Here is a 17,971-nt window from a genome sequence, read left to right as displayed (position 1 = left end):
TTCTAGAGAGGAGGTGGCTAGTGTCTCTGTAAATTTATCATGATGCATTTCAACACAAACTAGATACACTGTGGACAAGAGATTCCAGGAGTGATGGGTAATACACACCACCTGGCCTTTGATAGTGCATTGGAATAAGCATTATCAGTATGACACAGAGTAGTTTTGCCTAGACAGATGATCACAGTAGAAGAATTTGCAAATTATGTCTTACACAAAACATTAAAGACCAATATAGAAATATTTAACCCTCCCACCCCCGGCCAATTTGGCGGTCGGCTGTAGTTAGTAGTTGGAGTTGCAGTTAGACCCAACTGTAATGCTTCCTTGTTCTTGTTCATTTACAGTAAGTAACTGGAGTTGCTTTTAGAGAACACTGTGATGCTTTTGTCCATTTCCAGTAAATCGCAATCCAATCTATCGAGCACCTCAATTATTTGCTCAAAGTCTGGTGAAGCAAACGAAAGTCAGTGTCCATTCATTTAAGGTCAAGGCATGCATCTACTGCAAAATATCAATCAAAATAGAATCATGGTTATTATGTACGTAAATATCCGTATAAAAATGGAGAAGAAATACTGTATTTATTAAAATGAAGGAGTGTGTGGTTGTGGAAGTAACAGGCGGCGCTTTCAAACTCCATGCGTTACCGACAGTCCCACGGGGCGGGGCGCGCGCACACCCACTCTCCACATCGATCTTCTATGGCTGCCATTAAATTTCGCTAGCTCTAACCTCGACAGCCTAATAAATCCCACCTCTTCTCTGCCCAACTGATTCCGCTTCCTCCATGTGGAATTTGGGTTGGAATTCTGCGTAGGCGATTTGGGTGATTGTGGATTTCGACGTACTCCGGAAAAGTGGGATCTTGCCCTTTTCTTCTCTTCTGTCTGCCTTTGTTGATTTTGTTTGGCTAGGTGGTGGATTAGATAGTGGCAATGGGGTTCCTCGGCACGGTGTTGGGTTTCTTTGGCTTCGGATGGGGGATCGCCCTCGGCTTGGTCATCGGCTACTACCTGTTCATCTTCTCCCAGCCCACGGACGTCAAGGTGCCTGCGATGATTTTGGTTCCTCTCTGGACGGTTTCTTTAATTTTGCTTCTTCCATATTTCGGTTTTGCTTTGCAAGAGTTGCGGTTGTTGCGGAATTGTGCTCGCTCTTTATGAAAAAGAAATACTAGTGACAATAACAAAAATGATTCCTTTCTTGATTCTTTAGATCAATGCAAGTTTGAACGAACCTGTAATCTGACCTCTTTATGGAATTCCGAGCTGTGTCATTGTTCCAAATATCGAACGTTTCGGAGGGTCTCGGGTCAGTTGATTTTTGTTTTCTTGTTCCTGATGAGTGATGATCAAATTTTTTGTATGAACATTTTGAACATGTGAAGATCAAGGAATGTCATGTTGATACAATAAACTTGTACCACTATGGATGCCTACAATTTGTTTATGTAGAGATGTAGTTTTAGTGTGACGTGATCAATTTTATGTTAAGGAAAAGATTATTGGTTGATTTGTGATAATTATAGTCTGCCAACATTAATAGGCCATGGGATATTTTTCATATATTTCATCCTTACATATTAGCTTTGTGATTTCTGTTATGAGCTTATCACTTCTCCACAATAAATAAATAGCTTGGTATACTGAGAGGCTAGATTAAAGGCTGTTTCTACTCACAGAAGGAAGGAAACTCAATGGAATATGAACAGTATTGCATTTTGTGTTACTCATTATTGACATTCATATTATCAGGATCCTGAAATTCAGCCACTTGTTGAATATGATTCTACTGCATTGGAGAAAATGTTTCCAGAAATTCCCTTATGGGTGAAAAATCCAGACTTTGATCGAGTAAGAAAACTCTCTTTTTCTCACTACAATTTAGGTTCTGATTTTTGTTGGCAATTTCTCTGACACTCACTTTCAAAATTAGACTTATTATCATTGTCCTTTTAGGTTGACTGGTTAAACAAGTTTCTAGAGTATATGTGGCCGTATCTTGACAAGGTGAATGCCCTTTGAATTCTAGAAAATAATCTAATGTATTTATGGATGCGATAGAATTTCTGTATTCAATAATTATCTTCACAATGCTTGTGCAGGCGATTTGCAAAACTGCAAAGGAGATAGCAAAACCAATTATTGCTGAGAATACTGCCAACTACAAAATTGACTCTGTCGAATTTGAAACACTCACCTTAGGTTGTTTGCCACCTACTCTTCAAGGTCAGAGTTTTTCTCACTGTTACATGACTTCTAGACTTGTTTTTTGCTAATTTCAAATTCTTAGATGAGCTAATCCTTTTTGCTGAGAATGCTGCACCATCTCACATTTGATCTCTAGGAAATTATGAAACGGATTATTGGACTTTGTTAATGCATTTAAAGCTAAGAATGATCATATATATTTTGTTCATGTCATTTCAGTGAACTTTATTATATATTTTTTTTACTGATGGAACTTTGACTTTGCCTCTTCCACTTTTTTGTTCATTTGAACTGTCTGCTGTGAAACTTCAGTAATGGTTTTCAATGGAATTTTATTCTCATTTTATCTTAACAGTTACCTTAGCATCTATATATATATGCATGTAGAATTCTTTATGTACCTTTACATTGTATTTCAGGAATGAAAGTTTACACTACTGATGAAAAGGAACTGATCATGGAACCATTGTTGAAGTGGGCTGGAAACCCTAATGTGACCGTTGTGGTTAAGGCATTTGGATTAAAAGCAACAGCACAGGTCTGGATACTTTAGGTTCAACCAAAAGAAATACCATTTTTTTCTCATAAGTAATTCACCGTTGATGTTCGGACTTGATTATTTCCCCACTTTGAATTCATTTTAGGTTTTAGACTTGCAAGTCTTTGCAATTCCACGGATTACATTAAAGCCGTTGGTCCCAAACTTCCCTTGTTTTGCAAAAATCCTTGTATCACTCATGGAGAAGGTAAATTGGGAGAGAAATATTTGGTTTTCATTTTTGTTTAACCATTTTCCTACATCCTTCAAGTTTTGATTTCTTGTAGTCTCTTGCAGCCTCATGTTGATTTTGGACTAAAGCTTCTAGGAGCTGATGTTATGTCAATACCTGGTCTTTACAGATTTGTTCAGGTTTATCATTATTGCTATTTTTTTGTTTCTTAGACCTTACCACCGCTTCCTTTTCGGTTATAATCACAATCTTGAAAAATGTTTATATATGTTTGAATCACTTTTCTCATCTCATAGAATAATATGAATCAACCTGAAACTTTCTTTCACCTAACTATCCATGTGGCATTTTGATAAGGGACTTAATAGGATTTAGGAAAATATCCAAATGCCCTTATAGAATACATTAGTTTTTCTAACTTCAGTGTCACTTCTTTAATGCTATTGGTTTAGTCTTTCCCCTCTCCTCTTCTTATAGCCTATAGGTTTCATTTCCTTCCCATGATCAATAGATGGAATCTGTTGATGAGTCATGAAAAGAGAACCTTCTTATCTCTGTCATAATGGGTGACACAATTACATCTAATCTTGCCAATTGCCAACATTTTATCAATATTGTCAGTAGCTCGAACGATATGTTACACAACTTCTACCCTTGTGTTTTTGTTTTAAACCTGTTCAGATTTGTATGCAGCCTTCTTTTCTCCCTTCCTGACATATACATTTTTCCACAACAGGAGACCATAAAGAAGCAAGTTGCAGCCATGTACCTATGGCCTAAAACACTAGAAGTCCCGATAATGGATCCCACGAAGTAGGAAATGAGATTCTACTCATTATTTATTACATTATCAGTCGCATTTAACTACCAGCACTGAGTGTCTTTTCATGTCGATCTTGCAGAGCTATGAAGAAGCCCGTTGGTATTCTGGAAGTGACTGTTGTCCAGGCAATGAAATTGAAGAAGAAAGATCTTTTGGGTAAGTCGGATCCATATGTAAAGCTAACTCTTCAAGATGATAATCTGCCAGCAAAGAAGACCACTGTGAAACGTAGCAATCTTAATCCTGAGTGGAATGAGGAATTCAAGTTTGTTATCAAGGATCCAGAAACTCAAGTTCTTGAACTTAGTGTCTTTGATTGGGAGCAGGTACGTATACCTTCATCCCTTTAGCAAAATACCTATAACTTTTATTGTTCGTGTGTTATGAATGTTTATTTCTCCTCCAGGTTGGCAAACATGATAAGATGGGTTTGAATATCGTCCCACTGAAAGATCTTACTCCTGATCAGACAAAAACTCTAACTCTTGACTTGCTCAAGACCTTGGATCCTAATGATCCTCAAAATGACAAGTCACGTGGACAGATGGTTGTAGAAGTCACCTACAAGCCATTTAAGGAAGGTGACGTTCCAAATGATATCAGTGATGAAGAAGGAGAAATGGAGAAGGCACCCGAAGGCACTCCGGCGGGTGGTGGTTTGCTTGTGGCTATGATCCACGAAGCTCAAGATCTTGAAGGGAAGCATCACACAAATCCTTATGTTCGGATCCTGTTCAGAGGAGAGACAAAGAAAACTAAGGTAGCATGAGTGAAGAATGTTTTATAATGATCGTTCATATTGATAATTGTGGCACTCTTAATTCCATTTTACCTTCTTTTTTTTTTGTTCTAATGTAGTGCATCAAGAAAAATCGAGATCCAAGATGGGACGAGGAGTTTCAATTTGTTTGTGAAGAACCACCTACAAACGAAAAAATGCATGTCGAGGTAGTTAGTCGACCACCTAGTATTGGAATCCACTCTAAGGTACCATCATTTGCATTTTGCATTTTGAATGATGTCTATAATATTCCAAGCAATTTTCTCTCAATCCTTTATCTTCTTTGCACTTCATGACCTCGGTGCTATCCTCACTTCTCATGTACCCACAAGGTGAAAAAAGAAAGTTAAATGAAGCTTATATGAAAAGTAGTCTTATACTTGCATATACTTCAGCCTAGATGGATAGTTCTTATGCTACTTCGAGATATTATTTGGGTTTTCGAACGATACTGATATCTAGTTACTTGTCAGGAAATGCTAGGACATGTGGTCATCAGCCTTGCGGATGTTGTCAACAACAAGAGAATCAACGAGAAGTATCATCTTATCGACTCAAAAAATGGTCGCTTGCAAGTTGAGCTGCAGTGGAGAACATCATAGTCCAGAAACTCATTCAATTTCATGTCATCGGATGTTCAATAATTGGAGAATATTTTTTCTGTAAATAACTAAATCAAAGACTATCTTTTGTCTTCAGAATCTCTGTTTTTATGTTTCTGCTGTCGTATTTTTCATAGATGAAGAGAGTTTTTGTTTGAAATTTTATTGAATTCTTTGGAGATTGATGGAAGCGCATGGCATTGTGGTGCCCTAAACGCTTGCTTCCTGTGTGTAATTTCATCATTTTGTTCCGTCTAAAGTATAAGTTAGCCTTCCTTCTCCCCCATTGCACAGGCAGACCTTGAAAATGAGTTCTTAGATAAACTCTAAATTACGAAAACAACTCTTAAGGCATTACAATTGATGAGGTGAAGTGAAATAAAGGGCAGACCATTGTCTATGCAGCCTTAACCTGCTTTACAAGCAGCAGAGGTAATTTTTGAGACTCGAGCCACAACTTCTAGGTCATGGCAGCAACTTTACAAGTAAAGTGGAGAAGAACACTTGAACTGAATACAGAAAATTGGATTTCTTCGTTAGTAACTTGGTTCTCAAATGTGTACAGACAAAATACAAGTACAAGAAGAAGGAAAACAATGGATACTTATATTCAGAATGGGAATTGCTTGCCCACGTAAGTCTTGCCAAAAGCCCAATTCTTAGGGGCAACATTGTAGGAGGTGAGAGTAACACCATCACTGCTGGAGACCTCAAATGACAGTGCTTGGCCCTGTAGGTCAGCACTAATGTGCCAAATTTGGCCCCAATTCCGACCCATAGGAAGCCATCCAGTTGCCGACCCCTTAATTTTCACAGCAACAATGTCACCTGCACCTGCAACATTACTGATCAGCACATTGTAGAAGAATCCCTTGCCATCGATGGTAAAGCGAACGCCGCCTTCTCTTACACATTTCACCCTGTAGAACCCCATGCATAATTAGTTCTTGTAACAATAAGCAATGTTGCATAGGGCAACTGCAATATGTCAAAGCCACAGTGATAAGCCTTTAAAAATTAACAAAAGAAGAAAGAACCATTACATTCGATTCACAGTGGAAATGGAAAGGAACATAATGTTCGTTCTTAAGAAATGAAATAATGTAGGAAGAACAAGAACATTGTCCTTTGGTTCATTGGCAAACAATTCCAACATATCAAAATAATTCCATTCTTGATACCATCAAAATATTATTCTGAAAATACCAGAATTGGCTCGCAAAGTTTTCAGCATTCAAAAATAACCTTTAATGTTGTACCATAAGTTGGAAGGCACTTTTCGAGTAATGTAGGAACTTTATAGTTACATGGTCATGACACACATAATTCCTAAAAACTAGGAGTGTAAATGAACCAAGCATTCGTGAACAAGCTTGATGTTCGACTTGGTAAGAGTTTGTTTATATTCGTTTAATATACATAAGATTAATTAAACAAACAAACTTGAACAACTCGTTAAGCTAAATAAACAAGCTTGAACACATATGTGTTCAACTCGTTAACGTTCGTGAAGAACGTTCGTGAACAACGTTCACAAACAACGTTCACGAACCGTATTCATTAATAAAACTCTTTTCAATATGCTAAGTAAATAATAAAATAAAATAAATAAATTTAAATTATCAAGCTCAATAATCAATCAAACAACTAAAAGTTTCAAACAATCAAACAAACTTGAATTGAGAGCTTGATAACATCTAAACGAACCAAGTTCGAACCAAGCTCAAGCCAAGTTTAAATTGAGAGCTTGATAACATCTAAACGAACCAAGTTCAAGCCAAGCTTCAAACAAGCTCAAGCTCATAAAAAATAAACCAAACCAAGCTTGAACACTCATTTCAAAAGTTTGACTCATTTTAAGCTCGGCTCGGCTTGGTTACCTTATCAAACAAGATTGAACACCCCAAAGCTCGGCTCGGCTCGGCTCGACTTGTTTACAGCCCTACTAAAAACTAATTGATCATGCAAATAACTATAAATACCTTGGGTAAGTTTTGATGTGATCGGGTTAAGTTGGGCTCTATGTTTTTGATGTCTTGTGTCTAAGTGTGCACAGACTTACGAATACAAGAAGTCAAGCGAAAGACACGCTAGTGAGAAGAATGACACGGGAAGCGAGTCGACGGACTCGATGCATCCGAGGGATGAGGTGCTTGGAAGAGTATACTAGCAGATGAGAAAGATGTGTGCGGCGCTTCCAAGAGACGAAAAGCCAGAGCGGAAGACTGGTCGAAGAGAAGGCCGAAATTGGGTTCGAGTAAACTCAACTCTGGATGGCTTAAAAATCACCCAAGTAACCGGAGCAGATAAGTCAACACTCGAACCAGGTTTGAGCGCCCGGACCAGTCTGGTACAGAACAGGAGCCTCGTCGAGTCATTGTTGCAGATGATGTTCAGAGTCCACGTCAGCAACACTCCAGGTGCTCGGACCGGTCCAAGTGCCTAGGCAAGGATGAAGTTTGATCATCAAGCCATTGAAGAGTCGTTGCGAAGCAGATAAGGTGCACCGTTGAGGCGCCTAGACCTACTCCAAGCCCCCAGAGCCGCCACGTCAGCCAATAGATAAATTTGACCAGTAGACTATAAATAGAGCCCTGGTCCTATGAGTTTTCCATTTTGTTTTCGTATTTACAATTCATGTTTTCAAACGTTGTACGGGGCTTCTCCGCCTCCAACTTTGCTCGAAGAAGAAGACTTTGCTAGTGCTTACATTGCCTTAGATTAGCAACCTTCCCAGTTGCAAAACAAGTAAATCTCGGTAGCCTCGTATTTATTTATACATATTTTTTTATTTATTAAGTGTTTGTCTAACTCAAGTTAAAAGAACGAGAAGAGTATAATCGTAATTTCAAGACAATTCATTCCCTCTTGCCGGCCACACCAAGACCAATAATAACAAATGAGATTTCAGGTTTAGTGACTGTGAGGTAGTTTAGTTCTCTTAGCAGCCTTCTATATTTCATTTTTGTATTTAGTTTCTTTATGCCATTGTCATTATACTTGACACCACTAAACACATATGAGCACTTTCGCATTACTAATGGTTGCATTGTTTTGTGTTTGTGTGTGAGAAACGAACGAATTGAACTCAGTGTCTACTTGCCCTTCTCTAGTTGGATCATCAAGATCCTATCACATGTTTTGTCAATGTCAACATAAAAAAAATTTTAAACTAATGCAACTGAGGTTGTGGTATGATATGGCTTATATTTGTCAATAGATCTATGCTCATGTAGTCATCGACTTAGAAGATCTCCCTAGACCACATAATGTTTGTGTTTCTTATTGATGTTGTTTTCTTTCATTTTGGGTCTCTCTTCTTAATGTTTAATGTATTTCTTACTTACTAATCCTATCCGAAAATCGAAGAGACAGAAATCTGGGAATGTGACGCTCACGCTGACCTCTTGTGGACTCCGCGCGGACCTACAACTACATCAGTGCCGAGCCAAGGAAAGGGTCCCCGGTGTTGGCCAAGGAAAGAGTCCCCGGTGTTGGCCCTCCGACGCTCAAGTCAGTCACCGACGATGAAAAATGAAGCGGAGCAACAAGAAGACTGTAGCGCAAACAGTGAATATCACATATCTCCGCAGATGCTTGGACCCCCCTTTATATAGAGCTCTGGTAGCGCGCGTGCACACTTCCCAAGGCGAGCACACTTCTTAAAGCTTTTCCTGAAAAGACTTGTAAAGTGTCCCTGACACAGTACCTTAACAGGCCGAGCATATCTCTAAAGTGACAGTGGAAGCTTTCAGGACAGTCCATGCCCAGGGTCGGCGACACCAATTCTCAAAAGGATATCACTGGATATCATCAGGAGTGTACTGCTAGGCCGAACAGGTAGGCCGCTTGATTGAAATTCCGCCGCCCTGGTGTCCCGTTGGTCAGCTAGAACCTCGCTGTTCCTCAGTGTGTGTCTGCTCGACCGAAGGTCCACTTTGATATTGCCGAAGCCTGCTGTCAGGCCAAGCGGGGTAGCCGCTCGGCCGAAGTTGAACTCCGCACACATCAAGCTCTGCTGTCTGGCCGAGCAGGGTAGCCGCTCGGCTCGGCTTCTGCACATCGTCTCCCTTAAGCATCGGTTGTTTGACTTCTCTTCGTAGCGAAGGTGACGACGGGTCGGAGCCCTCTCCTTAGTAGGGGCATTCTTCGCCCGACCGGTCGATGCCATCTACGTGTTGACCTCCTTGACTTTGACCTCCTTTGACCTCCACTGTGGCAGCGGGATGGGGCCCTTTATCATCACCGTATCACACAAGCCTCCCCTTAAGTCTAGTCGAAGGAGATTGTAAATCCGACTAACTGATAATTGTTTGAGCATATTTCCTCCTGATCGGCCTTCAGCATCAACTTGGCTTCTAATTGGGGGGCGCACGCTTCTTGCCGATCGGCCTGTTGAGGTTTGTCGTTCGGGTGTAGGTATGCTCCCTCAATCCGATCGGCACGACGAAGGTTTGTATTTGTGAAATCTTTTCTTGGGCTGTCTTAGGCGAGCGCGAGCCAGACTTATGTCACCTAGATTTCTGAGAAATCGTGCAAATTTCTTCGCATTAAGGCTGAGCACGCGCCCATGCCCTCATTAAATGCCGACCTGTGGCAATGCACTACGTGTCCTGCTCTCTGCCGCCGCACGCCTGACGTGACAGGTAGATATCCGCTGTGATGTGACGTTTGGCGGTTCAAATTCAATGGTAAGATCTTGGCCTGGGTTTCTGCGACCTAGATTGGACGGCTCCGGTCGGCCGACCCCAAGCTTATAAGCCCGTGCGTGTCGCCGCATTTGCGCACTTGAAGCGAATTCTTCGACGACGCCCCTGCGCTCCGGCGACATCCTTCTTTTTTGCTCCTCCGGCTTTCTCCCCATCTCCCCTTGTTTTCACGTCTTCCGACGTCTGTTTTTCCTCATTCTCAAGTTTTTCGGCGTCTCAGTGTTCCGATGACAATTCCGCCACTTTATTCCTTCTCTTGCTTTCTTGTTTTGCAATGGCAAGTTCCTCGCAACCTCCCGCCGACATCTCGGGGCTCTGGTACACTTCTACCGAGTCCCAGTTTGACGTCGGCGATGCTGAGAATCTGAAAGCCGCTTTTGAGCTTCCTCCCGAATATGAAGTCATCCTTCCTTCCCCTTACGATCAGTCGAATTCTCCGCCGCCCGGATGTATTTACTTCTTTAGGGACTATTTTACCGCCGGTCTACAGTTTCTCATCCATCCCTTTTTCCCCACCGTTTGTAAATATTTCCGCATCTCCCTCCACCAGTTAATGTCGAACTCCTTTCGGCTACTGTACGGAGTGGTGGTTCTTTTTCACTTGCACAGCATTCCCCTTACTCCCCGGCTCTTTCATTACTTTTATTATCCCAAGTCGTCCGAGCCAGGGACTTTTCTTTTCCAAGCCCGAGTGGGCTTGGTTTTCTTTGAAAAATGTCGACCTCCAACAAACACTGGAAGGAGTACTTCTTTTTTGTGCGCTTTCCCGAACGCCCGGACTTCCCAACAAGCTGGCAACTCGACGTGGCGACTCAGCCTCCCCTGAAAAAGTACAAGAGCCAGTTGAACTATCTCAACGTCACTTCCATGCTGGTCGGTTAGAAGTATGACATCCACAAACTGCTGTTGGAAGGTATCCTCTACATCTTTGGCCAGAGTCCGATCCACAACCGACTTCCGTTCAGCCTAGGTATGCTACCTTCTATGATTCTAATTGATTTTTCTTCCTTTCGTGCAGCCAAAGTCATGCTGCGTGCACGTCTGGCAGACAAGGCGAAGTTCGCGGATGCCGCGATTAACACGGCCACTGTGGAAGAACTGGGGAGCCGCGGCCTGCAGCCAGTCAGCTCACAAGAGGAACCGCAGGACGAGAGCGAGGCGACTCCCGCTCTGGCAAGTGGTGGAGCGACCGGTGACTCCCAACCTCCTTCTGAACGGCAGCCAATCGTTGAAGTTGAGGGGGCTTCGGGCTCAGTCTCCTCAGCCGAGCCATTGATCAGGCGTAAGAGGCACCGGGCGGAGCCTTCACCGCGCTCCGCCACTACCGGAGTGTAGTCTGCCGAACGGGTGGAGACGTTGACCCCTGCTCCCGTCCAAGAGTCAACTGCCCCTAAGTCGTCGGATCGGACACCCTCCCTATCCGGTCTGCCTCAGGGGGCGGTCTGCGTGCCGTCGGTGGCCTTCTTGCAACCAAAATCGAAGACCAAGAAGTCGGGCATCCGACCGGCCTCTTCATCACGGTTGTCCGGGCGGGCCACTTCTGCACAGTCAGCCCTGAGCGGCCAACGCCACATTACGACGATTCTGCATCTGCCGACCGAGGAGTGGCGCAAATCCAGCGCCGAGAACCAAGCTCCGGAGCACCAAATTATCATCGAAGGGCCGCTCGCCCAAATATGGGCCGATGCCTGGGCCCGTGCGGCGATGATGCCTTCGGGAGGGCGCTCACGGATAGCTACACTCAGATGTCTACTGGGGTAAGTTTTAATATACTTTTTAATCCATTCCCGTTCAACGCTTATATTCTCCTTGTTGCTTGCAGTATTGGGTGGAGAGACTGGCCATGTGCCAACGGCTGACATTTTTGGAGGAGGAAATGAAAAAGATGAAGGCGTTGAGCGATCAATCCTCCACCGCTCAAGAGCAAACAAACGCCGAGGTGGCCAAACTTCGAACCGATCTGGCGAAGAGCAACAAACTGCTCGAGGCCGAACAGGAAAAGAGTTCGGGGCAGGCCACTCTTCTGGCTCGGCTTAATAAGCAGGTCACCACCTTCTACAATAAGATCGAGTTGGCCAACGCGAGGAAGAATCGGGCCATCGAAGACCTCGAGTTGAAGAATAAGGAGGCCCAGGCCCTTGCCCAAAAACTCAAGGAAGCCGAAGATTTTTTTGTCGCTGAGCGGAAGAGTCGGTCGGCCAAAGAGCTGCTCTTCGCGACCAAATTGCGGCAAAAAACGATGAGCTGGCCACCTTCAAGGATGAGCTAGAAGCCTCCCGAGCAGCCCTGAAGACCTACCAAGAAGTCGAGCCTAGCCGTTTTGAGGATATGAAGAAGAATTACCTCCGCTCGGATGCTTTCAACGAGAAGGTCGCCGATCGGGCTCTGCGCCTCTTCGATCTGGCCATCGATGGGGCGATCGACCAGCTCCGCGAGGGAGGCTACCTTTCGGCCGCTCTGACAAGTAATATCATAAGCCGGGACAAGCTTACCTCGTCACTACCTAATGATGTCCTGGACTACCTTGAGTGAGATCGAGAGCTCTTGTAGAATTTTTGAAGTTTCTTGTAATTTTTGAAGTCTTAATGAATTCTTGTCCGTACAAGCTTTATCTCCTTGTATGTTTTTAAACTCTTTTGAGCATTGCAAGAACTCATGGCCTCGCCACTCCGATCGTCCATGATTAGTCTATTTAGCCGACCGATCCTTTCTTATTCAGAGTTCTGCCCACCTCCAATCGGCCCTAGGAGCATTTCGAAGAATAGTGTCGAACGATCACTAAACTTTGAAGACTTTGAGCATTCGAGTAGCCCAAGTTCACGATCGGCTATTCATCAATGTTTGCCCTCTCACTGAGCCAAGGGTTTAAGGTTGTCACTTAACAGTTGATAAAGGTTATGTGAACACTGGGGTTTAAGGTCGGCGCTCGACCGTTGAGGTAGACCCGGGTTTAAGGTCGCCGCTCAACCATTGATGACGACTCGAGTTTAAGGTCGCCGCTCGACCACTGATGTAGACCCGGGTTTAAAGTCGCCGCTCGACCGTTGGTGGAGACAAGGGTTTAAAGTCGCTGCTCGAACGTTGATGGAGACAAGCGTTTAAGGTCGTCGCTCGACCGTCGGTGGAGACAAGGGTTTAAGGTCGTCGCTCGACCGTCGGTGGAGACAAGGATTGTCGCCGCTCGACTGTTGGTGGAGAGGGTTCAAGGTCGCCGCTCGACCATCGATGGAGACAAGAGTTTAAGGTCGCCGCTCGACCGTCGGTGGAGACAAGGGTTTAAGGCCGCCGCTCGATCGTCAATGGAGACAAGGATTTAAGATCACCGCTCGACCGTTGAGGGAGACACATTTCAAGAGGCCTTCACTTTTTATTCATATTTTGTCCTGCATTCACGAAACATACAAAAAAAACATAAATTCACTCGCACACCTCTCATCCTGCCCTGTAAAGTTGGAGATGATTCGCGCTTTACGGCCGCTCTGCCTTCTTCTCAGGTTCCCGATCGACCGTAATTAATATGGTGGCCTCCGCCCGTCTTGGGCGACTATGGATTTCCTTTTCTTCGTAGACCAACCCGTGAAGCTTTCTGGTGACGACGTTTACCTCCAAGCGCGGATTCTTCCGAGCGCTCCTAGCTTCAGACGTGACCATCTCAACATAGTATCCCCGAGCGGCCAATTGATCGCCTTTGACCTCACCCATCTGGTCGTCTACCGGCAACTTTATTTTTTGGCAGTAAGTAAACACCACCGCCCGGAACTCATTCAAGCCGGTTGGCCCAAGATAACGTCGTAGGCCGACGATGTGTCCACCACGATGAAGTTTGTGATCCTGGTTCTCCTCAATGGCTCTTCCCCGAGCGAGACGGCCAGTCGGGCCTGTCCGAGCGACAGCACTTCATTGCCCGTGAAGCCGTAGAGAGGGGTCGTCATGGGCAGCAACTCGCTCCGATCAATTTGTAATTGATCGAACGCCTTCTTGAAGATGATATTCACCAAACTCCCTGTATCAACAAAAGTCCGGTGAATAGTGTAATTAGCGATTACCGCCCGGATGATCAGCGCGTCGTCATGAGGGATCTTCACTCCCTCCAAGTCGTTCGAGCCGAAGCTGATCTCGGGCCCTTCGGCCTTCTCCCTGCTGCATCCCATCGCGTGAATCTCCAGCCGTCGAGCGTACAACTTTCTGGCTCTATCGGAGTCGTCGCCGGTCGGCCCTCCGGTGATCATGCCTATTTCTCCTCGGGCGGCGTTGCTTCTGTTTTCTTCTTCTCGAGCGGAAGATCTATTTCATTCGGTAGGGACTCGAGAAGGATCGACGTTATCCCTCCCCTGGTGCCGATCGGATCGCTCGGGCATTCGTCTTTCTTACTCTCGTCGCCCGGCAGACCGTTGCCTCTGTCGTCGATCGGGAGTTGGAGATCGGCGGCGATATCCTCTAGGGGTCGATTGGCTAACGATTGACGTTATACCGCGGCAATCACGCGTGTTGTAAATCGGAGATTGGTGAAAGGAGCAGAATATAGGCATCCACACCTTGCCTCTTGTCATCTTTCGCCGACCGGAGGCCACATGCTGCACAGCATGTGTCCTAGCCTCCTAGTATGGTCGCGCTCCCTCCGCTTTCGGCCCTTTAGATGGTTGGTTGTTGCTTGCAGATCGCCGCTCAAGCACCGGCACGAGCTCGGCCGACGTTTCCTTCTTCCTTACTGCCTAGGCTTCTTCCACATTTATGTACTCATTGGCCTTCCTGAGCAAGTGATCGAAGTCCCTAGGCGGCTTCCAGATGAGCAATCGGAAAAAATCTCCCTCGACAAGCCCCTGAGTGAAGGCGTTCATCATTGTCTCAGATGAGACCGAGGGGATGTCCATAGCTACTTGATTGAAACGTTGTATGTACGCTCGGAGTGCTTCCTTAGGCCCTTGCTTTATGGCAAAGAGGTTGACGCTCGTCTTCAGATAACGTTGGCTGCTGGCGAAATGGTGTTGGAATGCGGCTCAGAAGTCTTTGAAGCTTCATATTGAGTCGTCCAGCAGTCTTCGGAACTAGCGCTGCGCCGATCCGGAGAGGGTAGTGAGGAAGACTCGGCACTTTACCCCATCTGTGTATTGGTGCAGCGTGACTTCGTTATCAAACCTATCAAAATGATCATCTAGATTAGTCGATCCGTTGTATGCCCCGATCGCCAACGGGGTATAATGTCTAGGCAGAGGATCTTGTAAGATCTCGGAGAACTACCGGTTGATCCGTTCGAACGACGCATTGCCTCGGTGCGCCTTGCCCTTTCGTGTGTCCCAAACGGGAGCATCATCTAAAGACGATCCTCGCTCTTGATTCGCCTAGGCTATTTCCGAGGGGGTTTGGAACAAGACGCGATGGAAGGGGATCAGCGCAAGCGACGCTTCCCCCTGTGTGTCGGTCGGCCTTCGGTTCTACCCCCATACGAAGATTTGCTCCGCTCGGTCTTCCTGCCCCGCTCGTCTCCCGGCTGCCGATGTTGCAGGATGCAGCGCTTGTCGATCGGCTAACGCCTGTTATTGCTGTTGCTCGATCATCTTTGCCGCTCAAGCTTGAACGAGCATCTCAAGCTCCTCCTGGGTGAGCGTCACGATGGTGAGTCATCCAGCGTCCTCCATCTTCTTGGCTCGGATACAGGTGACGTTTCCACAGACGACGCCAAATATGATCCTGTCCGAAAATCGAAGAGACGGAAAGCTGGGGATATGACACTCACGCTGACTTCCTGTGGACTCAGCGTGGACCTGTAACACAGACTACGTCAATGCCGAGCCAGGAAAGGGGTCCTCGGCGTTGCCCTCTCACGCTCAAGTTAGTCACCAGCGATGAAGAATGAAGCGGAGCAATAAGAAGACTGTAGCGCAAACAGTGAATATCGCATACCTTCGTCGATGCTTGGACCCCCTATAAATAGAGCTCCGGTAGCGTGCGTGCACGCTTCCCAAGGCGAGCACGCTTCTCAAAACTTTCCCTGAAAAGACTTGTCAGTAAGATGTCTCTGACACAGTACCTTAACAGGCCGAGCATATCTCTGAAGTGAAGCTTCCGCGATACGATCTTCAAGCAATCCATGCCCGAGGTCGGCGGCACCAATTCCCAAAAGGATATCATTGGATATCATTAGGAGTGTACTGCTAGGCCGAGCGGGTTGGCCGCTCGGTCGAAATTCCGCCGTCGTGGTGCCTCGTCTAGTCGGCCAGAACCTCACTGTTCCTCAGTATGTGTCTGCTCGACCGAAGGTCCATTTTGTTATTATCGAAGCCTGCTGAACTTCGCACACATCAAGCTCTGCTATCTGGCCGAGCAGGGTAGCCGCTCGGTTCGTCTTCTGTATATCGTCTCCCTTGAGTGTCGATTGTTTAACTTCTCTTTGTAGCGAAGGCGACGGCGGGTCGGAGCCCTCTCCCCGGCCGGGGCATGCTTCGTTGGACCGGCTGATGTCATTTACGCGTTGACCGCCTTGACTTTGACCTCCACCGTGACAGCAAGGTGGGGCCCTTTATCATGCACTTACAAAATGCATAATAGAAGTATTGTTCTCCTAACAATCGTTATCATAGAATTGATGGATGCCCCCCAAAATGTAAACATCCTTTTTCAATTCTATACCTACTAATCGTTACCTACTAATATCGTAGAATTAATGCACTTAACTGTTCAGAAATGTTACATCCCTGCATGTTAAGCATCCAAAGTGGCTAGTGACTATGAAAGAGATAATTGCAGTGATGCTTAACATGCTGAGATTTCAGTCATCCATTCAACATGGGGTTCCATCTATACACAAAATGAACAAGAGCTACCTACTAATAGTTAGATATAAATATATGTTTCTAGTTTTCATAAACTAATGGATGTATAGATAACATATAGTCAGGTAGTAAGTTTTTACACGATTATTTATTACCTGAACGATGACAAATCTTTACAAAACTACTTGAACTGAAATTACTGATTGAGACAGTCCGATTAATGCATACAGAGTAGAATCATTGCACACACAGTTTTATCAGATTCCTCATAGTATTCTAACCTTTTAACAAGAACTACGTACTTTCACAATATTCCAAATTTCCAAACTAAAAAAAAATAGCCTAATTTTGCATGATTCTAAACAAGTAATTTCATTATCCGTTCAATTTTAACTAATATCAACAAAACAAACGAAGATATCGTATTCCAAACTGCCACAAATTTTCACTTTCCGTTTTTTTTGACAGAAAACTCTTTGGCCTTGTAGCACTTTGGGAGTAAAAGCAGAGAGAAAGCATAGATTAGTGACCTGCGATACTGTATGGGCATGACTCCGGCCTTCCAAATGGCGATCTTCTCGAAGGCCTGGATCGGCATGAGGATGTGATGGTTGGGAGAGTTGCAGATCCCACCGGCGTCGGCAGGGAGACCGTAGTTAGGGGCGCAGAAGTTGGTGACGGTGAGCACCATAGAGGTCCCAGGCAGGCAGTACCGAAGCTCCTCCACACACCTCACCTCGTAGCATCCTCCGCAAGCCGCTCCCTTTTCAAACAGCGCCTCGCTCAGCCCCGCGGTGGCCATCCCATACCCGCTCTTCCCCAAGTCCCCGTACCCACACGCACCCCCTGCATAAAATTCACAGAACCCATGAGATCGCCGATCTAGAAACATGAGCAAAAAAAAAAAAAAAATTGAAAAGAAAATTAAAAGGGAATGGTGGGAAATTGAGATCGAAGTCGGACCGACGGTGTCGAGCGGGTCGAAGACGGCGTAGTAGGAGGCGTGGGCGGAGCGCCATTCGGTGAGGGCGACACTGCCGGAAAAAGATGAGCTCTGGTGAGGTGCGGCAGGGGGTGCGAGCAGAGTTAGCGACAGCAGCAGGAGCGCTAGATCACTGCGGTGGAGAAGGAGAATGAGAACGGGGAAGAGGCGGCGGGGAGGAGCGAACAAGAGATACATCGGACGGGGGGAGCGCGACGGCAGTGGCGTCGGTGGCTGTTAGACCGTGAGACTCCAAAGCGTCGTGCAGTAGCTTAGTGGAGTGGAGTGTGTGTGAGAGAGAGAAAGCAGTGAAGGGAGCCGCTTTCTTTAAAGCGATGGCGCATGTGATGAAGCCTCAAT

General features: G+C 45.3%; 2 protein-coding genes across 2 annotated transcripts; one reads left to right on the top strand and one right to left on the bottom strand.

Annotated features, from left to right (window-relative positions):
• The first annotated feature begins 668 nt into the window (after positions 1 to 668).
• LOC121997998 (synaptotagmin-2-like) lies at positions 669 to 5,308 on the top strand. Its single transcript, XM_042552708.1, has 12 exons — positions 669 to 1,049; positions 1,758 to 1,856; positions 1,962 to 2,012; positions 2,108 to 2,231; positions 2,633 to 2,751; positions 2,858 to 2,959; positions 3,049 to 3,123; positions 3,681 to 3,757; positions 3,847 to 4,093; positions 4,174 to 4,527; positions 4,626 to 4,754; positions 5,022 to 5,308. Exons 1-12 carry the CDS (start codon positions 939 to 941, stop codon positions 5,148 to 5,150), a joined length of 1,617 nt encoding a protein of 538 aa, XP_042408642.1. The 5' UTR covers positions 669 to 938; the 3' UTR covers positions 5,151 to 5,308.
• A 352-nt stretch (positions 5,309 to 5,660) lies between these two features.
• LOC121998011 (expansin-A10-like) lies at positions 5,661 to 17,936 on the bottom strand. The gene is made up of 3 exons (XM_042552727.1): positions 17,593 to 17,936; positions 17,160 to 17,475; positions 5,661 to 6,070 (listed from the first exon to the last, which is right to left on the bottom strand). The coding sequence occupies exons 1-3, from the start codon at positions 17,807 to 17,809 to the stop codon at positions 5,761 to 5,763; spliced, it is 843 nt and encodes a 280-aa protein (XP_042408661.1). The 5' UTR covers positions 17,810 to 17,936; the 3' UTR covers positions 5,661 to 5,760.
• Positions 17,937 to 17,971: the final 35 nt, after the last annotated feature.

This window comes from Zingiber officinale, chromosome 6A, assembly GCF_018446385.1.
Source record: "Zingiber officinale cultivar Zhangliang chromosome 6A, Zo_v1.1, whole genome shotgun sequence".
NCBI lineage: Eukaryota > Viridiplantae > Streptophyta > Magnoliopsida > Zingiberales > Zingiberaceae > Zingiber > Zingiber officinale.
Note: the sequence above shows the minus strand (reverse complement) of the source record. Positions and strands in the feature narration are given on the sequence as shown.